Consider the following 27,127-nt stretch of genomic DNA (forward strand, 5'->3'; position numbering starts at 1 on the left):
CTTGGCTCTTTTCAAATGGAACTTCGTATGGAGTGATTGTTCGTCTGCTGCGGTGTTAACGCAATGTTCATCGCTTAACGGTGTTGAAAACGCGATGGCAATGAGAGTTATCAATCTGGGGAACACCGGGTGCACGTCGTGTGGCGCGAGAAAAATACTCTCGTTCATAACGTAAGTGAGACCTGAGGCGTTATTTGCCGTCTCTCCACAACCTTCCCGTTTGCGGCGTGATGGCCGGTGGACGCGCGTAGCCTTGCTCTGGTGCTTGTTAGCTTTCTGTCGCTTGGGGCAGCGTGATGGTGGTTTTACTGTTGGGACTCCATCGCTCATTGCCCTGGTAGCTTTCATTGCTTCTTGTCGTAGCTTTAGCTTCAAAAGAGTGGTTTGCGTAAGCGCCCTCAGAGTTGAGTACTCCCGCCACGACTTAGGCTCCGCATCTTCCGGTCACCAGGAAGTGCTGTCATCTGCCAACTGCTGTAAGAAACGGCTGACGGGGAACTGAGCAGGGTTTCTGCTCAGAAGTTTCAAGTGTATTAGTGCTGTGTTGTTAAGTTTTAAGCCATTCTAATAACTAGTTTGTACGATTAATTTAAGGTTGAGGTTGAGGTCGGAAAGCCAAGCGTTACGGGATGTCTTCTCCCTCCGGCGAGGGGCTTGTTTGCCTCCCTCCACCTCTCGCTCGGTGGGGCCGAGCTTTGAGTTGGTTCGAAACGTGGATGGGGGAAGTTTTCGAACAGTGAATCCCTTCACCATCCGCGGTGAGCTAGAATTGCACCCTGGCGAAATGGAAGATGCGAAACCGCTCCAGTCAGGAGCCCTCCTAGTGAGGGTGTTTACCGAACACCAGGCCAAGGCCCTGCTGAAATTAAACAAGTTCATGGAGCGGGATGTAACGGTCACTATCGCAGACCGCATAAATACCATTCAGGCGGTTGTGTACAGCCCGGAACTAACCGAGCTGTCAGAAGAAGAGCTGCTGGGGGAGCAGACTGAGCGGGGTGTGTGTGAGGTTGTGCACCTGCCCTCCCGCCGTCCCGGCATGGGCCCCCCTCCACTGGTCCGACTGCGGTTCAAAGGGCTTAAGCTCCCATAGGCCATCTACTGTGGGCACCTTGTGGTCCCGGTTAAGTCCCCCCAGCAACGCCGCACGTGTCAACGGTTCAGCCACACTGACCGGATTTGCCGGTCTGCACATCCAACCTGCGGCCGCTGCGCGGACTCCCACTACACGCGGGAGTGTGGCACCGGAAACTTGCGATGCGCCTCATTCAAAGGCCCGCACGCAGCTTGGGACCGCCGTGCCTGTCCCACCTGGGACATGCAACGTGAAGTGCTGAGGGAGCGCCAGCAGCAGGCGGCGGCAGCGGCCCTTGCACCCGCTCAACGAGAGGTCCACTCGCAGGAGTGGCCCACACCACAGGAGGCATACACTCGCCCTCGCCATTCCCCACTGACACAAGCTCCACAGCGTCGCCCCCTCCCCCTCCGCGTCCTCTTGAGGAGCCTGAGATACTGAGCGAGCACCACGCCACGGCACAGCACTCCCTTCAGCGCGCCGCACCTCCTCAAATCAACCACGTCTGGTGCGGGAGCCCGCGCCGACCGATCCAGTTGAGGTTAACCCGGTGGTTGTGAGCCTCCCTGAGGAGGAGCCCGCCCCACCCGACACAGAGAGCCTCTCTCACACCAAGTGCGTAGATGTTGCCCCTCCCCCCCCCCCTCCCCACCCTTACCGGCGTCCCAGGGAGCCCCGTCTGATCCTCGGCCGCCGGGCTGCTGACACCGGCCCCGGGTCAGACCCTCGCTCGATCATCTAGCCCGACGCGTTACGCGCTCTTTCCGTCTCTCCCCTCGATCTTTCTCACCGCCGCTCCGATGGATGGTCTCCCTCCCCTTCCTAAATGAATCCCAATTCGGTGAACTCTTGCTGCAATGGAATACAAGGTGCCTGGCATCCCATTGGGGAGAATTAAAAGAATATATGATACAAAAACGATTGATAGCCGCCGTTCAACTGGCCTTTTTAACCACTCGGATTCCTTTAATTTCAATCGTAATATCAACGGTTACTGCCTCTATGCAAATACCGCAAACGAAACTCCGCGCCGAGGCGGCTCGGCTTTGTTTGTTTCCAATAACCTGTTGCATCGTCAAGTTCATTTGAATAACCACTTCAATTTAGGTGCAATCACTGTTAAATTAGTACAGTTGGATCTTGCTCTTCTTTCTGTGCCCTAGGCCCACTAATCATGTCTCTTCAGCTGATCTCTCTGGCCTGCCAACGCAAATTCCCTCGCCCTGTCTGCTTCTCGGGGACATGAACGCCCCCCCCCCCCCCCCACACACACACCGCGCATGGGGTTGTAACACCACACAAGTAAGAGAGCGACCTTCGCAGAGACTCATGGACACTCACCTCATGCATCAACGAACTAACACCTAAGTCGAATCGTATGCTTTCACCTTTTCGGAATGGTTCCCGTCCCGGCCGCTCCACGACGGACGACCTGGTTCACATCATCGATTCAATTCAGCTCGGATTTCAGACTAAACCTAGTACGATAGCACTCTTCTCTTCGTAGATTTAAAGGCCGCTTTCGATAGGATGAATAAAAAGCTCTCTTCATTAAGTTGCAAGACATCGGAGTTCGCGGCCGTCCCACTGATTTCATCAAAAACTTTTTAAATGATAGGACACGTTCTGTGCGTTGTGGAAATACTTATTCTTCTCCGATGGCGCAAAATCACGGCCTTCCGCAGGGCAGTGTCTTATCTCCAACCCTCTTTCTCGTGATCCTAAATGGTGGTTTCAATAACATTGATAATATTTCTTTTCGTTCCCATTATTCTCTATATGCGGATGGTCTAGCGATGTGGTACACGCATGCTAATGTCGACCAGGCAACGCATTACATTCAACTAGCTGCGGATGACATCCACACGCGGTGCACACGGTGGGGACTACAGATTTCCCCAGCAAAGTCAGCAACAATTCTCTTTTCTAAACGAAATAGCGTACAGCCTGCAGTCTCCCGAAACTTCAGCGGTGAAATAATCCCTCTTGTTGACAGTTCTAAATACTTGGGCGCGGCACTAGATCGTCGTCTTATGTTCAATGCTCACTCTGCCGACCTCGAGCCACGTTGTACCAAGCGATTCACCATAACAAAATGTATTGCAGGATGAGAGTGGGGTGCCGACAGACGCACTCTCCTCCGCCTCTACACCTCCCTGATACGCGCGATCTTGGACTAAAAAGTATTTCTTTTTGATGATATTTCTTCCGAAAAATAGAAATCCTAGGAACCATCCAGAATACTTGTCTCCGCATACTGACTGGTGCATTTCGCACCTCCCCGGACCGAAATCTGTTCGCGGACACGAATATCCCCTCCCTATCACACCGGGAGACATTGCAACTTCTCAGATTTCACGCACGCGCCGCGGGGCACGTTGGCAAACCCACATTCAATACCCTCGCACACCTCCGCCCCAACCGCACAGTTACCAACGTGGAGCTCCAGTACCCAACCATCAGCACCCGCATTATCCGAGCGCAACGTGCGCTCAATCTCCAGGGCATTTCCCTGCAGGCCAATGCCCAGTCCCCGGCCCTTTTGGGACGACCCTGTACTAAACGTGATATCTCTGTTCAAGCAAAAAAAAAAATATGTCAATACCCAAAGCGCGCGGACTCTTCGCTGAGTTCAAAGAGGAACACGACCAATAACGCATTTATATACACTGATGGCTCCCGGCGTGAAGGCCGCACAGGGGCCGCGTACATTCATCATTATCATCATAAATACAACCGCTTGTCAAATTACAACGCCGTGTATACGGCTGAGCTAATGGCAATCCTGTCAGCCCTGCTGCAAATCAAGAAGAGTAACATAAAAAGGGCTGTCGTACGCGCAGACTCCCATTCGTCGCCACAAGCTCTCATGACACTCCATAATGCACTCCATCCAATTACAAACGGTATGCGTCGAACGCTCTGCTCTCTGCCTCAACAAACTGACGTAATATTTCTCTGGATACCTGGACACTCAAATATTCATGGAAATATCATCGTTGACGAGACAACAAAACTAAGTCTGATGTTACCAAAACGCAATCATCTTCCATCTTCCTTCCTTTCATTGTCCCGTTTCCGATATTCTTGCAGTCATCAATTTACATTTTCGTTTGCTTTTCCAATCCGATTGAGATGAACGCGCTCATTACCAACTTCATTCAATCAAACCCGCACTTCAGTACTGGCCGGCAATTAACCAAGACAATCGCCACAACGAAGTGCTACTTGCCAGACTTCGTACCGGTCGCACCCAAATCACCCACTACCACCTTTTCCAGCGCACTCCTCCTCCGCTATATCACCGTTGCGACATCCAATTCACGATGAATCATTTCCGGCTCGTGTGCCTGGTGCATCAGCAGCAAGACATCCGCTCATCAGTTACAGCCGGTGCGTCAGCTGACGGTCCCGCGCCTGGGGCTACAGTCCGCCGCCATGGCGGTTCGCCTCGGAGACCTCATCAGAAGAGAGCACGATGTCATCATCGAACCGACTCACCACTGGTCAGACTCGTCCACTGTGCTGTGCTGGATCAGAAGCGAGAGTAGGCGCTACCACACGTTTGTGGCGAATCGTGTGGCGGAGATACAAGACTCATCCAATGTCAACGACTGGCGCCACGTGCCGGGGTCGATGAACCCCGCTGACGTCGTGTCCAGGGGCTGCAGTACGTCAGAGCTCTGCGAAAGCGAATGTGACTGGTTGCAAAGACCCGGCTTGTTGTCGCTGCCTCCAGAGGCATGGCCGGCTGAGCCTTCGAACGACATCTAACAAGAGGACTCCACGGAAGAAAAGGTCGCGACAGTGACCGCGGTGACCCAGCCTGACCCGGTCATCCAACCAGCCAAGTTCTCGTCCTGGTTGAAGCTCCTCCGGGTGACGGCATGGGCTCGACGGTTCTGCAAGAACTGCAAGGCTGCAAAAGACGACAGAAGCTTCGGCCCGTTGTCGGTGACTGAGCTTCGCGGTGCCGAGGCGGTCTGCCTTCGACGGGCCCAGGCAGACGAATTTCCCGCTGAGCTGGACGCCCTGAGGCAAAAGGTTGCACTGTTACGTCGCAGCAGGCTGCTGCCGCTCTGCCCGTACCTGGACACGGATGGACTCATCAGAGTTGGAGGACGGCTGCGACACGCCAAGATCACGTACGAAAATCGCCGTCAGGCGTTGCTGCCTCCAAGCCATGACGTTACTCGCCTGGTCATCACGGACAGGCACCAGCGCCTGGCGCACAGCGGACCAGATCACGTCCTGTGTTCCCTTCGTGAGCGATTCTGGATCCTGCGCGGTAGAGCGGCCGTAAAAAAGTGGACAGCCCCTTGCTGGCTCTGCAGGAAAGGACGGGCGACGCCGAACCCGCCAGTGATGGCTGACCTGCCAGCAAGTAGAGTAGACCCACGCGGGCCGCCGTTCTCTGCAGTTGGCCTTGAATTCCTCGGCCCGATCGTGGTGAGGAAGATGAGGAAGACCGATAAGAGATACGGCTGCATATTAACCTGCATGGTGACGCGTTCGGTACACATCGAAGTCGCACACTCACTCGACACTGACAGCTCCATCATGGCGCTCAGGCGCATGATCGCCAGACGGGGCCGTCCTCAGCAGATATTCAGCGACAACGGCACCAACCTGAAGGCGGGAGAGCGTGAGCTCCGCAAATGCTTGCCAGAACTCAATCAAAACCGAATCGCTGACGACATGAAACAAGAGGATATTGATTGGCGATTCAACCCGCCTGCCTCTCCACACTTCGGTGGCGTCTGGGAACGGGTGGTACGCTCTGCCAAGCGCGCACTCATGGCAATCATCGGTCACAACACGGTCACCGGCGAAATGCTGCTGACCGTCATGGCTGAAGTCGAGGGTCTGCTGAACAGTCGACCTCTCACTCACGTCAGCGCCGACCCAAACGGCCTGCAGGCGCTGACCCCTAATCACTTCCTGATTGGTCGCGCCAGGCCCAAATCTGCCGCCCGGTATATTCGATGACTCCGACATGAGTGGCTAGACGACGCTGGCGGCACGCTCAACGCGTCGTCGATCACTTCTGGAAGCGGTGGCGTCGAGAATATCTGCCAGAGCTGACGGTGCGGCGGAAGTGGCTGCAGGAGACGAGGAATCTGGAGACTGGCGACCTCGTCCTGGTAGTCGATGACAACGAACCGCGTGGGCACTGGCCGCTAGCCAGGGTAGTAAGGCCGTTCTATGGTTCCGATGGTAGGGTGCGCTCCGCCGAAATCAAAACGGCCGGGGGTACGTACGTGCGGCCGGCGGCGCGCCTCTGTCTGCTGGAGGCGAGCGCGTAGACGTGCCGCTGTGGTAGTGTCGTAGTAACGTGGTATTTGTGTTGTCGAGATGCAGTGGGAAGCTGTACATCAATTACGAATTTGTTTGCACTGTTTTCGGCTGCAAGCTAATGCAGCTGACTGTAGATTTTGTGTTGTATTATCGGGTTTCCAATTTCGATGCGCCAAGGGCGCGTGCGTTTACCCCCAAAAATGTACATTAGACGCGTTTTCGATGCGGTCGATCGAGAATTGTGCCGCCGAAGTCGGATGAGTGGCGATGCATTTTGTAGCTACGGCATGATTTGTCCGATCTGTCTGTGTTGTTAGCATAGAATTGATCCAAGAACCGTGGATGATTTATGGTGCGGCTGTGTTCCGTACAAATCTGCCTTTACACGGTTTCCTTTTTTGTGAAGTGTCGGTTTTGCTGTCCTGTCTCTGAGCTTCTGTTTTATCTCCATTTCTCGGTCCCCTGTCGAGTTTCCCTGTAGATTTATGTTTTGTTTAGTTTACCGTCCCTGCGACCCCCGGTCCTACGGCCAGCCCAGAAACTGCGCCGCATGTGTCGTGTCCTGCGCGGGGCCGCGCCGCCCGGTAACGGGGCAGTTGTCTCGCGAGCGCCGCCAAGGAGAGGACGCGTATGTCCTCCTGGCCCGAAATTCAAACCTCAAAATATAGCATCAGCCGACGGATGCGTGTTGACGAACGATCGAACGATACCGAACAGATATATCACATCACATTGTTCCCCTCCCAGACACGGGAGGCCTTCCGACGTGTGCAGTTGGTCCCGGATCAGCACAGGAACCCTCATTGACGCAATTACATCCCAAATTACCAAAGGTGGTCCAATGATTGTCCGACAGGCTTCAGTTCCGTGCTTTTCTGTTTTTTTCAGAGATATTGAGGAATCCCTGAACATAGATTGCAGGTGAAATGGGCCTCAAGCTTGTATTAACATTAACTAATCCTTGTTCGTCTTAAAATGTTCAAGATTCAGTCAGAATTGATTACTGATAAAAAGACTATGTAATATGGTTTTGAACATACGCGTTCGTAAGTCATGGCAACAACAGCCTGAACGCTAGGCGTTGCAGTCTCCATGGGCCGCGTGGCGTTGCTGTGACACCAGACGATGGCCAATAATCAAACGAAAAAGATAACGCACCTTGAGGAGGATGGCTGGTGAACTAGTTAAATCTGCGTATATATTTAGATGTGGTGCAAAAGTAAGCTAAAACAACATTAATCTCAAAAGTGTGTGTGTGGGGGGGGGGGGAGCAGTTCACACTGCTCGGCCCCCCCCCCACCTTGAAAAGTGGGGGGGGGGGCATGGGCCACCTGCCCCCCCCCCCCTGTTCCTACACCCATGTCAATAAGTAACTCATGAGATAGCGACGTTCCCGAGTAAGAGCAACGCATCCAACCTATACGTGTCCCACCGCGAGGCACCACCTTTCCGTGGTGAGGGGATTGTGTGGCCCCAATGACCCTGCGGGCGGTTGGGAAGGCTTGCTTGCTTGTTGTTTGGGCGCCCCTCAACCACCAGGATCCGGTCAACCCGGGAACGCGGGCGAGGGGGGTACGGCGACCCCGATTAAAACGAGAATCACGAGTGCTGAATGAGCTGGATGCGGGAAAGCGGGTAATGGGAAGGGAGCAGACGGTAATGGGAAGGAGCAGGAGCTCGCGTACCGGCGGGGTCGCTACGCCCTGAGAGGAACAGCTTGCGCTGTCCACCATGTAGTGTTTATAGAGCTGATCAGCTCGCGTACGGTCTGGTTCGGTGCGAACCACAAAACGCGTGGTAACGGTCGGTGAGAAACTGTTTATTTATTCAAGGTCAAACAGGGATTCACTTCAAATGGTAGTAAGGGAGGGTATGGTAATACAGGGGAATGTGAATGATTTTCATTTCAACGATACATAGACACTACGCACCTGTTACCGAAGCTGGGACCCGAGGGGGCGCTAGTCCCCTACACCGAACGAAACCGGTGTCCCTGTGGGACCCATCTCTGATCGAGTCAGAGCCTTTGCGGGCGCGCGTTTCCCCTGACCCCTCCCCTTTGGCCGGAAGGGGCGCTTCACAAACCTCCCCAACCGCCCGCAGGATCATTGGGGCACACAATCCCCCCACAACAGAAAGGTGGTGCCTCGCGGGGGGACACGCATAGGTTGGATGCGTTGCTGTCACTCGGGAACGTCGCTATGTCATGAGTTACTTATTGGCACACCGCCTCTCCCACACCCTCCAAACGCTGCTAGGCAACAACGATCCTGCCTTAATCGACCTTGTCCTGGACTTCGTAATTAAATCGCCATTGGGTACGAAGGTCTGGCAAGATCTGATTCTCCACTTAGCCCCGTGGTACGTGCGAATCCCGTCGGGAAAAGGCAACGGCCGGGCGCCCAACGTAGCCAAGCTTTTACTCACGGGTTTTTCCCCACATATGCAGTAAATTGTGATCTCAAATGACGGTCGTTGTTGACCATATTTTCCGTATTGCACAGCCTATCAAAGCAAAATTGCATATGTGTGGTTTTCCCGTGCCTCCCATCTCTAAAGTGGCCGCCACACTTATTTAGCCGGCTCTTGCCGGACAAGTCCGGTCTCGCGCGGGATGAGTTGAGAGCCTCGCCTTCCTTTCTTAGCGAATAACGTAAGTTGAAGCCACTAAAGAAAGTGGTTCGCGCGAGCCGGTGTCCTTTGGTCCGTTCAAGAAAACAAATAGGACTGGTCGCCCTGCAACGCTCGATGAATGCGTTGTTCCCTGCAATAAGCACGTTGTTCTTCCGCGTGGTCGCGGGCCAGGGCAGCATTTGACATTGGCGGGAAGTTGTCTGTGTTTGCTGTGCGACGCAGACAACTAAATTTGTGTCTTGCACTTAAAAATACTGGGACTTGTTCATAATGGCGTACAGCAGTTTACCTGATGCTCGTAGACTTCAATAGGGTGAGAGGCAGGGAGATCTGAAGGTAATGTAATTTATCCCTCTCTCTCCATTGTTACCTGCTGGTAAGGATGACTGACTTGCCCACTAGCAAGGATGACTGACTAGCATCTTAACTCAAGACATGACAGAAAATGTCAACAGCAAAACACTACCATTCTACCTTCTGATTGCAATTGTTGCAATTCATGTCCCATTTAAGGATGCAAGTGCTGAGGCAGTCAGGATAGCTTATTATATCCAAACTCCTCATCACCATCTTGAGAAAGCACAACATGTTTGTGTCCCTTATTTTGTGCAAACAGCTGTTTGGTATCAGCAGCCCATTGTCACCTGTGGTGGCAGTTGTTTTTATTTAAGCCTTTCTGCAGCAGGCTCTGATACCAGGCTATCTTGGTGGGGGTTGCTTCCCAGCTGAGAGCAGCTGCTTAAAGTTGGGATGGTGCAACCTGCCCCCATTAAGAGAGGATTTTATCTGGATGTGTATGATGCATATGCATCCAGCATTATACACAGACCTCAATAACCATTTTTCATTGGTAGCAAGGGCTACACGGGTTTTGGAGAGATAAATGGCCACCATGTTCCAGTCATGAGCATCAGCCTCATAGCTGGTGGGGTGGTCAGAATTGTCCTCAGTATCTTTTGGTCCTGCTACTTTGAGTGTTGTCATGGGCATGCATGAATTTTGAAAGCAAGAGAAGGCAAGTCCCCAATGTCATTGCTGATCAGACACTTGTACTGGTGACACACTCATTGTACATATGCACAGTTAGAGTGGCCAGGCAGTTGGATGACAGGCTGTATCATTGGTCCGTTGGTGTGAGGTGCAGGGGTGGATCTAGGATTTTGTCAAAGGGAGGGGGGACAGGACATTGTGGGGCCCCCTGGAGTTGGGGGCCCCTCCCCCAAAAATATATTTGCATTTCAGTCATTACATTGTAAGACAGGTTGTATGTAATATATATATATATATATATATATATATATATATATATATATATATATATATATATTCATGTATGTGTATATTTACTATGTATTTATTTAATAAACATGGAAGCCTGTCATACTGTGCACAGTCCTATAAAGCAGAGGCATGCTACAGATGCATACACATTGAGTACACACAAGTGGCTCTCATCAACAAGTCTGGGCCCTCAGGGCAAGCAAAAAGAATGCAAGACCAATGTGGCAGGCCCATAAACGATCAGTAGTGCCGTGGCGCGCTGACATATAAGGCTCCGGCCATAGCACAGGACCCTCTGAGCAAAAGGGAATTATCAAAGACCATGAGCTAATACCCCTGCGCGATGAGTGCAGAGGCAGGTTAGTAACACCAGCATCCATGGGAGTTAAGAGTCCTCTGCAGATGAGACCAAGGGGGGAGAGCCTTCGATCACAGTGGAGGGCCCCTGAACACCCGGTGTTTCTGTGCCTTACCTTATAAAGAGTCCTAGCAACAGCACAGGGCCCTCCAGGTAAGTGGAAAGACCCCAAGACTTCTATGAAGGGAAACTGAGCACACCCTGGCATATGGGACCCCAGAAAAGTGTATAAGCCTTTCAGGGCTTATACACTCCACTCCACAAAAGGGAAGAATTTGTGGAGGAAAACCTGACTAATCAACAGTGCTCAGGTATGAAGGCAAGTAGCATCCCAACAGCACATTGAGCCCTACGAGAAAATGGAAAGAGATCAAGGACAACGCGGAAAGCTCTTTGGAGATCAGATTGACCCGGCAAGTGGACATATAGGGCCACGCACCCAACAGCGTAATGAGCCCCAAAATGTTCCCAAGCAACATTTTTTCAATCAATGAGGAATTAACTTAATTTATTCGTGGACTCTTTACTTTTGCTAGCAATGGTTCTTGGTTGCCTGTTGGCTCAAAATCGTCTAAGTTCGTTGTCTGTGATAAGAAATATGCGTCCGTCCGACCGGTTATGGGACGGTTTGAAGCTTTTAGGTACCCACGGCATGGTCCAGGGGGGGGGGGGGGGAGGGGAAGTCCCGTGCCTCCCCACCCTCTGCATCCGCCGCCGGCCCGAGCAGCTGAATAGATGGGGCTCGCCAAGAACATAAGGCCATCCATTCAAATAGGAAATACTCAACGCAATGTGTAGGGCTCTAAACGATCGAGTGCGCCCAAGCAGGTTAACATATGAGGCCCCCGTCAAGAGCATGAGGCCTTCCATTCAAATAGAAAGTATCCAAGACCCAATGTAGAGGGCCCCAAATGATGGAGTGTGCCCGAGCAGGTTAACAGCAGGTCAGAAAAGAAGTACCCGCGACCCAGTGTGGAGGGTCACCGAACGATTGGGCGTGCCCAAGCAGGCATCAGATGGGCCTCCGACAGGAGCGTAGGGCCTAGGGAAGTGACAGGGTATTAGAAACGCCCTAGACCAATGTGGAGGGCCCATGAGCACACCGCAAATATGTCGGTAGGTTAACCGGGACACACGTAGAGGGCCCCTGAACAACCGAGAATACCTCGGCAGGTTAAGATATGGGGCCCTGGCTATAGCTCACAAAGCCTTTCTGGCGAATGGAAAGAATCCGTGGAAGGGCCCGTGATTGACAGGAGTGCCCCGACATGGTTACAGGAAGAGCCCCAACAACAGCGCAGGGTCCTCCGAGCAAATGCAAAGAAATGAAGGGCAACGTGGAATGCCCCTTAATGATTGAAATGATCTTGCAAGTAGGCATATAGGTCCCCCGAAAAGGAGATGGGGTCCAGAGACAGCGCAGTGAGGCTTAAAATTTCCAGGTCACAGCTATTCCAATCACTGATCGGACTGATTGTCAATCAGTGAATGTTTTTTTGACTTATCATAGGCCCCTCACTTTCGCTTATAACTGTTCCTGGTCGCCTGAAACTACAGAGGTACCCAGTTTTGTTGCGTTATGTGTTAAAAAAACGGTGGGCCCCTTCGGGGCCCGAGGGAGGATCATGGTTCCGTGCCCCCCCCCCCCCCCCTTAGATCCGCCCCTGGTGAGGTGTGCCCTCATGCTGCTGCACAGTGCCTGTTGGCTTTCGCTGTTTCCAGCTGTTTCCATAGCTGCTGCCTTTTGTATGCTTTCAGGCCCAGGTGATGTTCCATCCATCCCATTCTGTATCTCCCTCCTGCCATGCGTGGTAGGTTCATCACAGCTTGGTAGCATTCTTCTTGAAAATATGTGGGTGGAGAAGGCAGTAGCATCAAGCTTCTGGCTGAGGAAAGTTGGATACTACTCTTGGCTCATTACATCCACCAGGAAGGTGCCCCAGACTCAGACTCAGACTCTTGCAAACATTATTTTTGATCATATGCCTTATACTGCAGGAGCGCGGGACCACCGATGTGCGGTAGGCCAGCCCATGAAAAACACTTCGGCACATCGTTGACACGTAAACATCATTCCTTCCTAAGTTTTGGAGTAGCATGACTATATGCTCGTGACTGAAAACGACGTGTACACCCTGTTCCAGTCTCCATTGCAGCAGCACTATCCCCATATTCCTTTGGTGCCCAAACAACAGGGGAGTACCCCTTTAGCTGTTTATCACCCCTGAATGCTCCATGAACGTCCTATTTCGTGTGTACTGGTCTTCTCAGGATGCGTAAATTTTCACAAACGCCTGATTTCGGGCATTCATAGTCAACCATGCCAATTCCATTGCACAGTGCTATAGATCAGTATTGTCTTGGACATTTGTGAAATATCGGTCGCATTCATCTTTGCTCTTTAGCCCCTGCATGAGGTTTGGAAAGCTTGCGACTTCATGCTTTGACATCTCCATGACAATATGACATTCCAATGCAGATTGGCGCAGCATAGTCTGCAAACCGAAAGCATCATAGCATGGGAGTGAGCGGTGCTTCCCACCAACAGGGCATCTCTATTTGACGCCGGTGGACGCCGCGGCCCGATCATGCTGTCCGTCCGGCTCGTGACCGCCGACCACGCGATGGCCGAGCCGGCGCACGGCTGGGACGCCACCTACTCCGAGTTCCGCGGCCGCCGCGTCACCGCCGTGCCCGTCATCCGCGTGTTCGGCGCCACGCCAGACGGCACCAAGGCGTGCATGCATGTGCACGGCGTGCTGCCGTACTTCTACGTGCCGTTCGACGGCGCCAGCGCGGCGGCGAGCGCGGCGCACCAGCTGGCGGCCGGCCTGGACCGGGCGCTGGCGCTGGCCGCCGGCGGCCGCCAGACGGCGCCACTACACGTCCACAAGGTGGCGCTGGTGGCTGGCATGTAAGTAAGCTCGGACAGGCGCCGGTCGGCCGCGCCTTATCGCTTTCTTCCGGTTATGTTGCTGTCTTCGCCCTCGTTTGTCCTTTCGTTTCCTCGAGTCCGTGTGACACTTTGCTCTGCTCTCCGGGTTTCCTCATTTATTTTTTTCTTCTGTCTTCCCTGCTCGTCTCGCGTCTTCCATTCTGACATTTTCATTTTCCATTGGCCTCTACTCATGTCCTCTACTTTATTCTCCGTCCCCCTTTCCTCCTCTTCGTACTCTCGTTTCACCCCTACGCTGTGCTTTGTGGGATTTCCAGGAAAATGGTTCCAACTCAGACCTATAAACTCAACTTTTGTCATTTGTCCGCTCTTCCTGCTGGAGAAGAGGGGTTGGGGCAGGCGACGCCAAATAGCCTCAACAGCCGAGTGCATCATGAAGTCCAATGACGACGACTACGGCTTTTCTCATTTTCTTGAATTGGTCTGAGTGATGGCTGGTTGTGCCTGTTACTTTTTAAGATTACTTTGCAATGTCTTGAACAGATGTTCAATTTCCCAGTTTCAAGCTGAGTTAAAGTGTGGTGGTGGTCCAACTGCTCATGTGTTCTGTTGGCCGTTGTGGGACATATATGCTGATATGTGTTGTTTTCTCTCAGACCATACTATGGATATCACAAGAAAAGTCATTTGTTCTTCAAAGTTTTCCTTTACAACCCAAGGATGGTTTCAAAAGCTGCGGAACTTCTTCAGGTATATAGAGATGTGAGATTTTCCACACCATAGAATTAAACTTTTTATGGAACGTCGTGAGGTTGACTGTTCTCAGGTATGCGCGTCGTCTGCAAACGCATTTCCCGTGATCAACCATGACGCTGCGGTGGTACTCTTATACGGTTTTCTTTTGTACGCGTGTGGTCATGTGGATCTGCACAATGACTGTTGTTTTCTATCTCCACCGGCCGTACGCCATCACTAGCGGGCAGGGAACCGACTGACGTGTGTTTATCGTGTTCACAGAGCGGTGCCGTTATGCACCGGTCGTTCCAGCCGCACGAGGTGCACATCCCGTACCTGCTGCAGTTCCTCATCGACTTCAACCTGCAGGGGATGAACCTGCTGCACGTGTCCTCTCACAGGGCTCGCACCGAGGCGGGTGAGTGTGCGGCGCCGCCCAGCTCCACCGGCCTGTCCCAGCCGCCGCCTCTGACCGTGTGCCGGGCCCGCCGCGCTGTGCCTCCCCGGCCTGCCCTGAGCGCGCGCTCGTCCGCAGGGACGGAGGCCTCCGGAGGGTCGGGACTGGCCGCCGTTAGCAGCTGCCAGCTGGAAGTGGACGTGCACGCCTCCCACATCCTGAACCGAACCCAGCTGGCGACGGGTGAGCTGTCAGCTGCCGGCCGTCTGGCTTGGGTGACGTCCGGTCCAGGGGGTGCCGGCCATTGCAGCCGGCAGCCGGTGATCAGGCGGCACGGCATGGCCACGCTGCGGGCTGAAGTGTGGGTCACGCGATGAAATACCAGGGCACAAAGGGCGCCTACATCGCAGCCATAGTTTCCATTTGGCGATGTAGTGTTTCTCTTTGGAGGTGCATCGTTGCGTTACCTTATGTGGACGAAAGCGGCTGGCTCGGCCGATGGGCGCACTGCAGCTCTGTTGAACCCGTGCTGGCGCCCGGCGATGGGCGCTGGCCGGCGACGTCACCCTGCGTCCCGTGGCGCGGCAGAGTCGGGGCTGGGCGCCGGCAACCCGGGCCTGGCGGCCATCTGGCGGGAGGAGAGGGCGCGGCGGCGGCAGGCGGGGGACGGCCGCGACTCGCAGCCGACGCCCGAGCCGCCGGACGGCCGCACCGCCCGCCGGCAGCCCGGCGAGGTTGCCGCCCTGGCCGCGATAGCGGCGCGGCTCGCCGACCAGTCCCAGGTGAGCTGGCCCGGACTCACGGACCAGGCGGAGGTGAGCTGGCTGAGACTCACGGACCAGGCGGAGGTGAGATGGCTCAGACTCACGGACCAGGCGGAGGTGAGCTGGTCCGGACTCACGGACCAGGCGGGGGTGAGCTGGCCCGGACTCACGGACCAGGCGGAGGTGGGCTGGCCCAGACTCACGGACCAGGCGGAGGTGAAATGGCTCAGACTCACGGACCAGGCGGAGGTGAGCTGGTCCGGACTCACGGACCAGGCGGAGGTGAGCTGGTCCGGACTCACGGACCAGGCGGAGGTGAGCTGGCTGAGACTCACGGACCAGGCGGAGGTGGGCTGACCTGGACTCAGATTGTTGTTCGGCCAGCTGTCGGACCGCCATGGTCGCTTGGGCCGCAGGCAGCAGTGGGGTTACCTCCAACGTCAATCTCGGGTAACCTGGGTTCCGCTCTCAGCTATCAGGGCGAGATCGTCTCGTAGCGAGCTTCTCCGCATACTTTTCGTTATGTTTTCGTCATCACAGCCGTGGTGGGGTCGATGTCTTTGAACTATTCACGCGACTCACGGTGGCGACAACAGGTGGCGACTCAGGAGGACGCCGGAAGTGATGAGCTCGAAATAGCGTACGTACCACTGCTCTCACGCGTTTCCTTCTCCTCGCCCTTGCGCCGCTTCACTCCGTTTCCTCCGTCTGCCATGCCCCGCGCACCGACCGCGGGTCTGTCGTGCCGCCCGCCTCAGTTGCACCGCCGGCCGCCAGGTGGAGTCGAGCTCGGCCGGCGCTGGCTCGCAGCTGGACGCGTCGCTGGCGGCCGAGTGCGCCGACGAGTCGGCTTGCCAGCCGGCCAGCTCGCTCGACCTGCCGCCGCTCACGCCGGCGCCGGCCCGATCCCCACACACCTCGCCGCCGCCGTCGCCGCCGCCGCTCGACGACGCCAACGTGGATGAGCGACTGGTCCTGGAGCTCTCGCAGCGCGCCGACTCGTCCCTGCCGCGTGAGTACCGCCGGCGGCTGCGTGGCCTGCGGTACAATGTGTGCTGCTGGCTTGGCTTGAGGTCAGTATAGGGACGAATGTAGCGTGCTATTGTTCATATCGTGTATTGTGGTTGTTCTCCGGTGGTGTTCTCTGGGACGTACCCCTGTCGGGTGTGGTATCTCGCGGAGTGCAGGGTGATACCGCAGTGTGACACCGTGTCATGCAGTGTAGCGTGAACAGCCTGCCGACATAGCGTCTGGTTTGCGGTGAAACCGTTGCCACGTAGTGCGATGCGGTGCAGAGCGTTGGCAGTGTCGCCTCGGCGCTAGACTCGCAGCCTGTTGCGTTACGGTGGTGCGGCGCGGTTCAGCAGCGCGGCGTGGCACGATCTCGTGACGCGATGTGGCGCGGCCTCGTGACGCGGTGTGGCGCGGCCTCGTGACGTGGTGTGGCGTGGCCTCGTGACGCAGCGTGGCGCGGTCTCGTGACATGGTGTGGCACGGTCTCGTGACGTGGCGTGTCACGGTCTCGTGACGCGCCGTGGCGCGGTCTCGTGACCCGGTGTGGCGCGTGAGCGGGCGCGGTGCCCTGTTGCAGTGGACTCGCAGGACGACGCGCTGGCGGCGGCGCTGCTCTGCCTGATGTCGCCGGGCGAGGAGCGTCCGCCGGCCGAGGAGGCGGCCGACCGGGAGGCGCAAGACGCCGCCGACGAGCTGGAGATGTCACAGGTGGTCTGGTCACAGCACAGCGACCCCCAGCGGCCCTGGTGAGCTCACGGGCCGCTCCGTCCCTGCTGGGAACGGCCCGAAGGCTTTGCTACACGGCTCGACGACAGCTGGCTCTGGTGAAATGGTGCACTCGTAATCAGACCGTCACGCGCGGCAAACCAGTGCAGTTGACGCGCCACTAAAACCCAGGAGCTAATGATATGGTCGTAATGCTGGAGATAAGTTTACTGCCAGCTCTCAGTTTTCATTGTGCCGTTTCTCTTAGTACGTTGACTGGCTGACATATTATAATGCTTCGTTGGTCCACTGTGCACGTCGCTTGTGCGTGGGTCCAAAATGACCTCAGTGGTCGGCGCACGCTAAAACCCAGGTCATCATTTGTGCAGGTCGGGAGCGGACAGTCCAGAGCCAGGCGGCGACAGGGCCAGCCCAGAGCCAGGCGGCGACAGGGCCAGCCCAGAGCCAGGCGGCGACAGGGGCAGCCCAGAGCCAGGCGGCGGCAGAGCCAACCCAGAGCCAGGCGGTGACGGTCGTGAGCCGGAGGCCGAAGACACGGAGTTCAGCCCACAGTCTTCCGCGGCTGATCCGGGGAACAGCTCATCTGTCGGCCAAAGCTCCGGCCTGACGGTTCCTCAGGTGAACAGCGCGTGCGGTGCTGCGCTGCTCACCAGTGATTGCCACGTTGATATGTTGTGCATCTATGATATCCGAATGGCCGGGAGCTGATCATGGCTGGTGCTACAATGTAATCAGTGTTTGAACTCCGAGTCACACTGTGTGTGTGTGCGTGCGTGCGTGCGTGCGTGCGTGCGTGCGTGCGTGAGTGCCTCTGACAAGCACAGTCTAACGCGGTCCAGACTCAGCGGCTCCATCAGATCTGTCTACGAAGACATACCGGTGACCCAGCTGGGTGAGGTGACCCAGCTCACGTGATGCCCCGTGTACCCAGGTGGACGGCGTCGGTGACGACGAGCCGCGGCCCCGCATCAGGCGGTACCGCCGACTGGGCACGACCGGGCGTCGCGTGGCTGTGAGCGACGCCGCCGCCGCCGCCCTGAAGCTGCCGCTGGCGGAGGGGGCGTCGGCCGCCGCGCGGGGAGCGTGCGGTGACGGCCGTGGAGAGCACGGCGTACCGGCGCCGAACCCGCTGAGAAGACAGCTGCCGGTGCCGGGCGCCGAGCGGACCCTCTGTGGCGAGCAGCTGGCTGGCGCCGCCGCCGCCGCCGCCGCCGTCGGAGGTGGTGACCGAGCGGGGCCGTTCGCGGAGGGCGCGGTGGACGCGGGCGCGCGGAGTGGTGGCCCGGCTTCGGCACGCTCGGGCGTGTTTGGTGGTGGGGGCGGCGGTCGGCTGCCGTCGGCGGCCGTCGCGAGTGAGCGGGGCGAGGGTCCGTCCCGGCCGCGTTCGGACACGGGTGTGCAAGGTGAAGGCTCCTCACCGTCGTCTCCTGATCGTAATGCACTGGGCAAAGACTCTCCGTCAGTACTTGCGGGCTCTACCATATCGGGCGGATGCTTGCCCGCTGTCGACAATAAGCTGATTGAGGAAAAGTGCCGGGGGAAGCAACTGCGGCTCGGCCGCCGTCTAGCAGCGTCCGAGGAGCCGCGTCACGAGAGGACGACTGGTGGCCGAGACGCTTCTCAGGCTGTTCTTCGGGGCCTAAATCAAGCTGGGGAGCTGCGCTCCAACACGGCTGCTGCGGGCGTGTCGCTCTGTGCGCCTCGCGAGGGTGAGGATCCTCGGCGGCGCGGGTCGAACGCCCAGTGCCGGCAGTCCGCTGGCGCTGCTGATTTGGAGTGGGAGTTTGATGGCGTGCTGTGTAGGCCTGACAGTGGGGGTGGCGCAGGTCGCCGTCCCCGTGGCAGTCGCTCCTCATCTGTGTCGGAGGTGAGGCCGCCCGCTCTGGCGGATCTGCACGCCAACCTCGCGGCCGTAGACGAGACACCCTCAAACCACACTGCGCCCGCCCGTTCCGGCCGACCTCCGAAGAAGAGACGCCGCTTTCTTCTGTCGACGAGGAGGCGCAAGCGCGGAACATCCCTGAGCCGTGCGCCAGACGCCGCGGGCGAAACCGCCACCGTCGAGGTGGTGGACCTGGGCCTGGCGTGGCTGGCGCTGGCCGGCGGCATGTGCGAGGCCGACGTGTGGCGGGCGGTCGGAGCCAGGGTGTTGCTGACCCCGGCCGACCGGGCGGCGGCCGACCGGCTCCGACGGACGCCGCAGCTCGCCAGCCCCTCTGGCGACTCGGCGCAGGCCACGGGCGAGCGACGGCCCTGTGCTGAAGGTGCTCCCCTCGTTGATTGTCTGGATTGGAAGAATTCTCGCGACGTGAAGGCAATTTTTGATGGTGGCTTGACTCGGAAATCGCGGGAAAGTGCAGGCGACTCCGAAGAAACTTCAAATGCAGTTATCAATATCTCGCGCGGTGATAGAGACCAGAAGAGACCGGAAGGATTGCACGGGACTTCTCGTGCGGCATTGGGCTCAAAACGTCCGAATGTATATGACTGCGACGTAACTCCAGAGGTGGTCTGCGCCTCAGAACTTCAGGGAAGTACAAAGTCTACGCAGCGAGTGTTTCACACTCAAAACGACGTCTCACGCGCGGATTTAAACCCCGTCGTTGTGTTAAAAAGACTCAACGTGAACGCCCTGCCGGTCCTCCCGAAGACAGCGGGCACGAACGACGAAGAAGAAGCTCCCAGTGCCGAGCCGGTGACGCCCCTGGCTCCCGCAGTCCCGACCCGCGTGAGGCTCCGGATCCGAAGCCGATGGAACAAGCTAAGCCTGACGCGTCGGCGGGCGGCGGGCGGCAGCCCCTCGAAAACCCGCAAGGTGCCGCTGATGATCCACCTGTCGTCGCAGAAGCGTCCCGCCGCCAGGGCGCTGGCCAGCGACGAGCCGTGGCCACGCAAGAGGGCTCGGGTCAGGGTGACGCCCCGCCGCGCACCCCCCAGGCAGAGCTCGCCGCACTGGAGCGGTGAGAGACGAGGGAGCGCCGAGCGGTGTGCCGATGGGCGGCGGGTCCCGCGCGTCGCCGGCAGGCATGAACCGGACATCGTGCTGCGCCGGCCCAAGACCAAGTTGGTCTGGGACGGCCACAACTTTGTGCTGCCGCCCGGCGAGAGGGCTGCGGCGGTGGCGGGAGGCGGCGCTGAAGGTTCGGCCTCGGTCTCGACCGCGGGGGAGGGGGCCGCCGACGCGGCGCCCTCGCCGGCCCAGTCACCTTCGGCTGGGCCGACCCAACGGTCGGGATTGGGGTCACCTGAAGTGAATGTGACAGGAGGTAGACGGACTAAGGGGCGAAAAGGCAGAACAGGGTGTTCTCCAAGAAAAGCAGCAAGGAAGAGAACTGTACGTGCGAAGAGAACATCTGGCCGTGACAGCACGGCTGAACGTCATGCGGCGCCCTTCCCTTTCAGTGCTCTGGACGAGTTTCTGCCGAAGCCGGCGACGCCTGATCATGCGCAGGATCCGGCCCTGAATCTGGCGCTGGATCTGGCGCTGGATTCGGCGCTGGATCCTGTGCTGGATCCGGTGCTGGAGCCGGTGATGGAGCTGGCACTGGATCCGACGATGGAGCTGGCGCTGGATCCGGCGCTGGATCTGGCGCTGGAGCCGGCGCTGGAACCCTTCGCAATGGAGCGCCCCTTGATCGGGTGGATGGGCAAGGAGGTTGGTCGCCCGCCTTCGCCGCCGCCGCCGCCGACCTCGCCATCCGCTGCCGACCTGCTGTCGGACGTGAAACCGATCATCGCTCGGTCGCCGGACGCCCCAGACGCGATGCCTCTGCAGGTGGAGCTGACAGTGCTGTCCTCGCCGCGTAAGGCCGGACCAGAACCGGCCACGGCCGCCCCCGATGCACCTGCGGCCGGCCTAGTGCCCCACCTGTTCGAAGCTGAGTTGCCCGGCGGTTCGGCCGGCAGCGCGGCGACAGGCGCGCCCGGTGCGTCGTCGTCCACCTCTGAGCCGTCGGCTGAGTCGCCGCCGCGCTCGTCTGGCGCGCCGGCTGCCTGCGGTCCTCAGCCACCGGTCATCGGCGTCCCGTCCGCCGCAGGCCGGGCGCCGCCGTGCCCCCCAGCCAGGGGTCCGCCGCGTATGTTGTATGGCCTAGTGCCGCCGCCTGGCCCTCTTGGCCGCGGCCCGCCGCTGCCGAACCCCGACTTCTCATCGCCTCCAGCCTACCGCCCCGTCCTGCCGTCGGGCGGGGGAGCGCCGCGCGTCGTCGCCCCACAGCCGGCGCTGGCCGGTGGTCAGCCGCCCCTCCCGCCGGTCTCCGCCATCTTTCAGGTGCGGGACCTGGAAGTGATGGTCCGACTGGGCCCGAGGCCCATGGCGTCTGTGCGCCGGCTGGGAGCGCGTACCATCGCACTAACGACAGAGGAGCTCAGAGCTGTGCGGGGCGCGGTGCAAGGGTACCTGAGCAGGCCCGGTCACACGGGTCAGGTCAGGCTGGTACCGGCACCGGCCGCCTATGGGCCGCCGCTGCCGCCGCGCTGGGACGCGCCAGACTGGGGCCAAGGGCTCCGCTTCGCGCCCCCGCCGGCGGACGTGGGAGGTGTGAGAGGCTTTTTGTGGAGTCAGCCCAGCAGCGGCGGTGGGCCGCAGCCGTCCGGCCCGCCTTCGGCGCTGCACGTTGCGCTCGGGACCAGGCCGCAGCCGTCGGCGGCGACTTTCGGCCAGGTGCGGACGTACGGACAGCGGCGAACCGACCCGCCACGCCCGTCCAGCCCGGTGGCGTACATGGCGGCGGACAGCACGAGCCCGGCGGTGGGCTCGCGGCCGCGGCGGCGCACGCGACGCGTCCAACGCTCGCTTTCGCCTTCGCCCGAGCCCGGGCCCGGGCTCACGCCCTCGCCGGAGCGCGACAACGACGAGTCGGCCGACTACGTCTGCCGGGCGGGTGAGGCGCGCTCGTCGGCGGTAGGGCTGCGGTCGGTGCGCGGCGCCAAGGTGGCGCGCGGGCGGGCGGGCCACGGGACCTGGCGCCGCTGCTGGGTGCCGCCGGGCGAGCAGGCGCCAGAGCCGCGCAGGAGCGACGCCGAGCCGGCGCCACGCCGAGAGCCGGCCGGCGCCAGTCGCGACAGCGCGCCGCCGCCGGCGCAGCGGTCCGCCGGCCGCTCGTCCGGCGCCGAGTCGGACGAGGAACCGGCCTCGCTGGGGCTGGGCCCGCCGCCGCCACTGCCGCGGGGGCGGCGGCCGGCGCCGCCTTCGGCCGGGCTAAGCCAGCTGCTGCTGCCGCTGCGCCGGCCGCCCGAGGACAGCATGGCGCGGCTCTCCTACCTCTCCTGCAGCAGCGGCGAGGCGAACGAACGTTCGCCGCCGCGGCCGGCCTCGCCCTCTCAGCCGGGCGCGGCGACAGGTGAGCCGGCGAGCTGCGGCGACGAACTGCCGCCGGCGTGCCGCAGCGGCTGGCGCTGTATTGTTGAGCGAGCTGGCTCTTGTAGACGAAGTGTTTCCTCGCCAGCCATAGTCATTGCTCTTTTATGTGCTTGGAACGAATGCTATTCATTTCACATGATCCGCGGCGATTATTTCACCCCAGGCGCTACCCATGTCCGGGGAGATTCGTCTGTTACCGAGACTGGCGCTCGAGGGCCGCAGTTACGTCTGCGGATCGTCGGCACCGTTGTCTGCCGCAGGTGAGGTCGACGACGACAGCAGCCACAGTGACACTGCCAGCCCGCCGTGCGGACAAAGGCCGCTGCAGTCGCCCGAGCTCTTCGAGCCGCCTTCCCCGCCGGAGGAGGACGAGGAGGAGGTGCAGGTGCTCTCGCCACCGCCCGGCACGAACGGCGTGCCCGCGCCGAATGCGGCCGCGCTGCGCGTGCGTGCGCCACTCTCGCCGCGGCTGTCCGGGCTCGCGCAGCCCTGGCGGTTCAGCCAGGAGGGCAGTGACGGCGGCCGGCAACAAGTGACACCCGCCAACAGAGGTAGGAGATCCTGTGTGGGCCGAGGTCGGGCAGCGCCGGGCCGTGGCGGGAGCATGGCGACTACCGACGCCGGCAGAGGTAGAGGGTCCGCCGCCACCGGTGGTCGGGGCCGGGCAGCGCCGGGCCGTGGGGCAGGCAGGACACCCACCGGCGCCGACAGAGGTAGAGGGACCGCCGCCACCGGAGGGGGTAGAGCCCCTACCGCAGAGAGAGGGAGGAGTTCGGACCGTGCCAGATCCGGCGGATGGCTGGTCATCGGAAGTTCGGCCACGACGACCAGCCGAGGACTCGGTAGAGGCCGGGCCTCTCAGCTTCAGCCGTCTTCCGTACCGTTCCTCCCGACGATCAGCCAGATCACGTCTCTGGCGGCGCCGCCGGAGGAGAAGGAGGACGACGACGACCTGATCCTGCTGTTCGATAACTCGCAGCGCCCAGGCGTGGAGGTGGTGGACCTGCAGGACTCCGACGACGAGGAGGAGGGCGCCGGGAATACGGAGCGAGTGCCGTTTGTCGGCAGCCCCGGACTGGGCTCAGGGGAGGACCCAGGTGAGGACAATTCTGAAGCGGGTACAGAGGATGATCCGGATGTCAGCCCTGAACCCGGCGGTAATGATCCAGGCGGCAGTCCCGAGCAGGACTGTGAAGATGACGCAGAAGTGGGCGGTCGTACACCAGGCTGTGAGGGCGATCCAGACGTCAGTCAGGAGTTGGACCCCAAGGACGATCAGGTCGTTCGCAGCCCTGAACCCGTCTTTGTGGATATCGCAGACGCCGACAGCCCCGAACTGAGCTGTGATGACATTGTCGATGTCGGTAGCCCGGAGCCGGCCTGCGCTGACGGCCAAGGCGTGGGTACCGCTGAACCAGTCTCTGGGGACGGCCAAAATACTGCTGAACCAGTCTCTGGGGACGGCCAAAATACCGCTGAACCAGTCTCTGGGGACGGTCAAAATGTTGGCAGCCCTGAGCCGGTCTGTGGAGAGGACCGAGGCGTCGACAGCCCGGAGTTGGCTCATGATTGTCGGATCGCGGGCGGCTCGCTCTTCGTTAGCAGTGCGAACTCAGGCCAGCGGAGGTCGGACGAGGTCTCCGGCCACAGTGGGCTGAGCTGCCGTTTGTCTGCAGAGGCGCCAGACAGCACGGCCGGCTCTGGGCCGGTCCGTCCAGCTGCCTTGCCGCCGCAGGAGTCCTCAGAGAGTTGCAGACCGGAGCAACAGTCAGGGGAGGTCGCGGGGAGCCTCGGTCCGGCGAGCCGGCCGCAGGAGGCCGGGGAGAGCCCCGGCGTGGACCGTCGGGCGGAGGAGGCCACAGAGAGCTTCGAGCCCGGTCAACAGCCGCAGGAGGCCGGGGCGAGCCCCGGCGTGGACCGTCGGGCGGAGGAGGCCACAGAGAGCTTCGAGCCCGGTCAACAGCCGCAGGAGGCCGGGGAGAGCTCCGGCGTGGACCGTCGGGCGGGGGAGGCCACAGAGAGCTTCGAGCCCGGTCAACAGCCACAGGAGGCCGGGGAGAGCCCGGGCGTGGACCGTGCGCCGGGAGAAGTGGCGCGCTGCACTCCGGACCGCCCGACGCTGGAGGAGGCGCCAGGCTCGGGCAGCGCCGATGAGTCGGCCTGGCTGCCGCTCCGCGAGAGCTGTCTGTACGACGAGTCGCTGTCGCCGCCGGACGCTCTGTTCGCCGGTGGCGACAGCAGCCCCGCCGCTGCTCGCGAGGCGATCCAGTCTGTGTGGGGTGAGGCAGAGGCAGGCCGGTCCCTGCCTTTCGGGACGGGAGCCGTGCAGTATCCGCGGAACGGAGCGGACGCCGGCCAGGCTGGGTGTGCCCAGTCTGACGCAGGACAGTCCCCTCACAGCCAGCCGACGCCAGGACCGTCCTCTCAAAGACAGTTAGAGATAGGCCGTTCTCCCGACAATAAGTCGGCTTCAGTTCACCGTTCGCACATTTTTTCTTCGCCATCTCCGCGAGACAGAGTCGTGTCGGCGCAGTCACTGCACAGCAGTCCCGAGTCACCGCAGTCGCCCAACATCACCCCCGAGTCTCCGCGGTCCTGCAACAGCAGGGCGGAGTCGGCACAGTCGCTGCACAGCAGTCCCGAGTTACCGCAGTCGTCCAGCATCAACCCTGAGTCTCCGCGGCCCTGCCACAGCAGAGCGGAGTCGGCGCCGTCGCTACGCAGCAGTCCCGAGTCACCGCAGTCGTCTAGCATCAACCCTGAGTCTTCGTGGCCCTGCCACAGCAGGGCGGAGTCGGCGCCGTCGCTGCACAGCCCACAGAGCTGCGCAGACGGCGCGAAAGACAGGCGGCGCCCAGCGCAGTCCCGGCGCACCAGTCACGATCTCGGAGGAGCCCTCGCGAGCACGTTCGGGTCAGCCGGCGGTCTCGGGGAGCGGTGTGAGTCCGCCGAGGATGAGTACCCCCCACTCGGGCCCGGGCAGGTGGCTTACGAGGGCCCCGAGTGCGGCCAGTCCTCGCACAGTCTGCCGGGGCCGGGTCGATCGCCGCACAGCCGGCCCGCGTCGGCCCAGATGTCGGCGCCGTCTCCGCAGCGCCGACCGCGGTCGGGTCGGCCCGAGCGGGGTGGCTCAGAGTCTCAGCAATCGCCTCTCGGGGTGCCGGAGCTGGGGCGGACACCGCGGGGCAGCCCGAGCGGCTCCGCCGGTCAGTTCGGACGGCGGTCGCCTGCCGGGGACATGATCCATGAAGGCGACTCTGCGGTTCTGACGGCGACAGGGGACGCACATTGGGACACGGCGGCAACTGCAGACGAGTTCGGCGCCGTGCCAGCCTCGTCCGGACCGTCACTCGCGCGCGAAGGCCGTCAGGTGGGAGTGGTGACAACGATGTTGACCGTCGGTAGTCCGAATCACACCTCCGACGAGTCGTGCGACATTTTCTGGAACGATTTCGAAGAGGTCCTTCAAGCGGCAGATAGCGAGCACGGAGGTCCTGTGCCGAGGCCTGGAGATCAAATCCAGCCAACATCTGGTGGGCGTCGACCGGACGGCGCGTTGGGTGTGAGCCCCCACACGGCGGGGGAGCCGCATGCGGAACACCAAGGCACGTTCGGCAGCCCGAGGAACCAGGCTGGTCCGCTGCCGGGTCACGGGCTTGTAATGGCGGCGGAGACCGGGCCCTCGTCTGTCGCTAGACGCTTAGTGGAGACTGAGCCGACAGAGGAAGATGAGGCCCTGGATGATGCTGAGCCGTCAGATGAAGTGGAACACTCAGACAAAGGTGGCCCTTCAGACGGAGGTGGCCCTCCAGACGGAGCGGGACCCTCAGACGGAGCGGGACCCTCAGACGGAGCTGGACCCTCAGACGGAGCTGGGCCCTCAGACGGAGCTGGACCCTCAGACGGAGCTGGACCCTCAGGCGGAGCTGGGCCTTCAGACGGAGCTGGATCCTCAGATGGACCGGGGCCCTCAGACGGACCTGTACGCTCAGGTGGAGCTGAATCCTCAGATGGACCTGGGCCCTCAGACGGTCCTGTACGCTCAGATGGAGCTTGGCCCTCAGACGGACCTGTACGCTCAGCTGGAACTGGGCCCTCAGACGGACCTGTATGCTCAGATGGAGCTGGATCCTCAGGTGGACCTGGGCCCTCAGACGGACCTGTACCCTCAGATGAAATTGGGCCCTCAGACGGACCTGCACTCTTAGTTGGAGCTGGATCGTCAGATGGAGCTGGGTCCTCAGACGGAACTGAACGATCAAATGGTGAGCGATCGTGTGAAGCAAGATGTTCAGCCGGGCCTGGGTCGTCAGAAGGAACTGGACCCTCAGATGAAACTGTGCCACCAGAAGTCCTGCCCTCAGACGGAGCTGAACCATCAGGCGAAGAAGGGGCCTCGGGCGGAGCCGGAGATGCGCCCAGAAATGCTCCATCTGATACAGCTGAACGCTCGGTCGCGTGTGGACCGTCAGGTGGAGCGAGATTAAACGACCCGGATTTCCCGAGGTCGCTTGAAGGCCCCTCCTTTCGAGAAAAGCTGACGAATGCGGAGGCAGCTGTGACGTCACACGTGGCTGGGGAGGCGGC

At 59.8% G+C, this 27,127-nt stretch overlaps 2 protein-coding genes across 2 annotated transcripts in view; both read left to right on the forward strand.

The window, feature by feature from the left end:
• The first annotated feature begins 9,216 nt into the window (after positions 1 to 9,216).
• LOC119100067 (DNA polymerase zeta catalytic subunit) overlaps positions 9,217 to 27,127 on the forward strand; it is a 30,964-nt gene continuing 13,053 nt past the window's right edge. The window contains exons 1-17 of the mRNA XM_037223181.1: positions 9,217 to 9,343; positions 13,195 to 13,560; positions 14,199 to 14,292; positions 14,560 to 14,695; positions 14,813 to 14,917; positions 15,263 to 15,294; positions 18,110 to 18,190; positions 19,244 to 19,305; positions 20,203 to 20,274; positions 20,581 to 20,965; positions 21,449 to 21,499; positions 21,842 to 22,061; positions 22,801 to 22,939; positions 23,441 to 23,637; positions 23,909 to 24,036; positions 24,354 to 24,812; positions 26,263 to 26,702. Coding sequence (XP_037079076.1) covers positions 13,235 to 13,560; positions 14,199 to 14,292; positions 14,560 to 14,695; positions 14,813 to 14,917; positions 15,263 to 15,294; positions 18,110 to 18,190; positions 19,244 to 19,305; positions 20,203 to 20,274; positions 20,581 to 20,965; positions 21,449 to 21,499; positions 21,842 to 22,061; positions 22,801 to 22,939; positions 23,441 to 23,637; positions 23,909 to 24,036; positions 24,354 to 24,812; positions 26,263 to 26,702 — 2,927 coding nt within the window. The 5' untranslated portion in view covers positions 9,217 to 9,343; positions 13,195 to 13,234. The remainder of the gene's footprint in view (positions 9,344 to 13,194; positions 13,561 to 14,198; positions 14,293 to 14,559; positions 14,696 to 14,812; positions 14,918 to 15,262; positions 15,295 to 18,109; positions 18,191 to 19,243; positions 19,306 to 20,202; positions 20,275 to 20,580; positions 20,966 to 21,448; positions 21,500 to 21,841; positions 22,062 to 22,800; positions 22,940 to 23,440; positions 23,638 to 23,908; positions 24,037 to 24,353; positions 24,813 to 26,262; positions 26,703 to 27,127) is intronic.
• LOC119100942 (putative G-protein coupled receptor 152) lies at positions 25,686 to 27,030 on the forward strand. Its single transcript, XM_037224154.1, has 2 exons — positions 25,686 to 26,676; positions 26,785 to 27,030. The coding sequence occupies exons 1-2, from the start codon at positions 26,269 to 26,271 to the stop codon at positions 27,025 to 27,027; spliced, it is 651 nt and encodes a 216-aa protein (XP_037080049.1). The 5' UTR covers positions 25,686 to 26,268; the 3' UTR covers positions 27,028 to 27,030.

Source organism: Pollicipes pollicipes, unplaced genomic scaffold (assembly GCF_011947565.3).
Source record: "Pollicipes pollicipes isolate AB1234 unplaced genomic scaffold, Ppol_2.1 Scaffold_4881;HRSCAF=5763_pilon_pilon_pilon, whole genome shotgun sequence".
Classification (NCBI taxonomy): domain Eukaryota; kingdom Metazoa; phylum Arthropoda; class Thecostraca; order Pollicipedomorpha; family Pollicipedidae; genus Pollicipes; species Pollicipes pollicipes.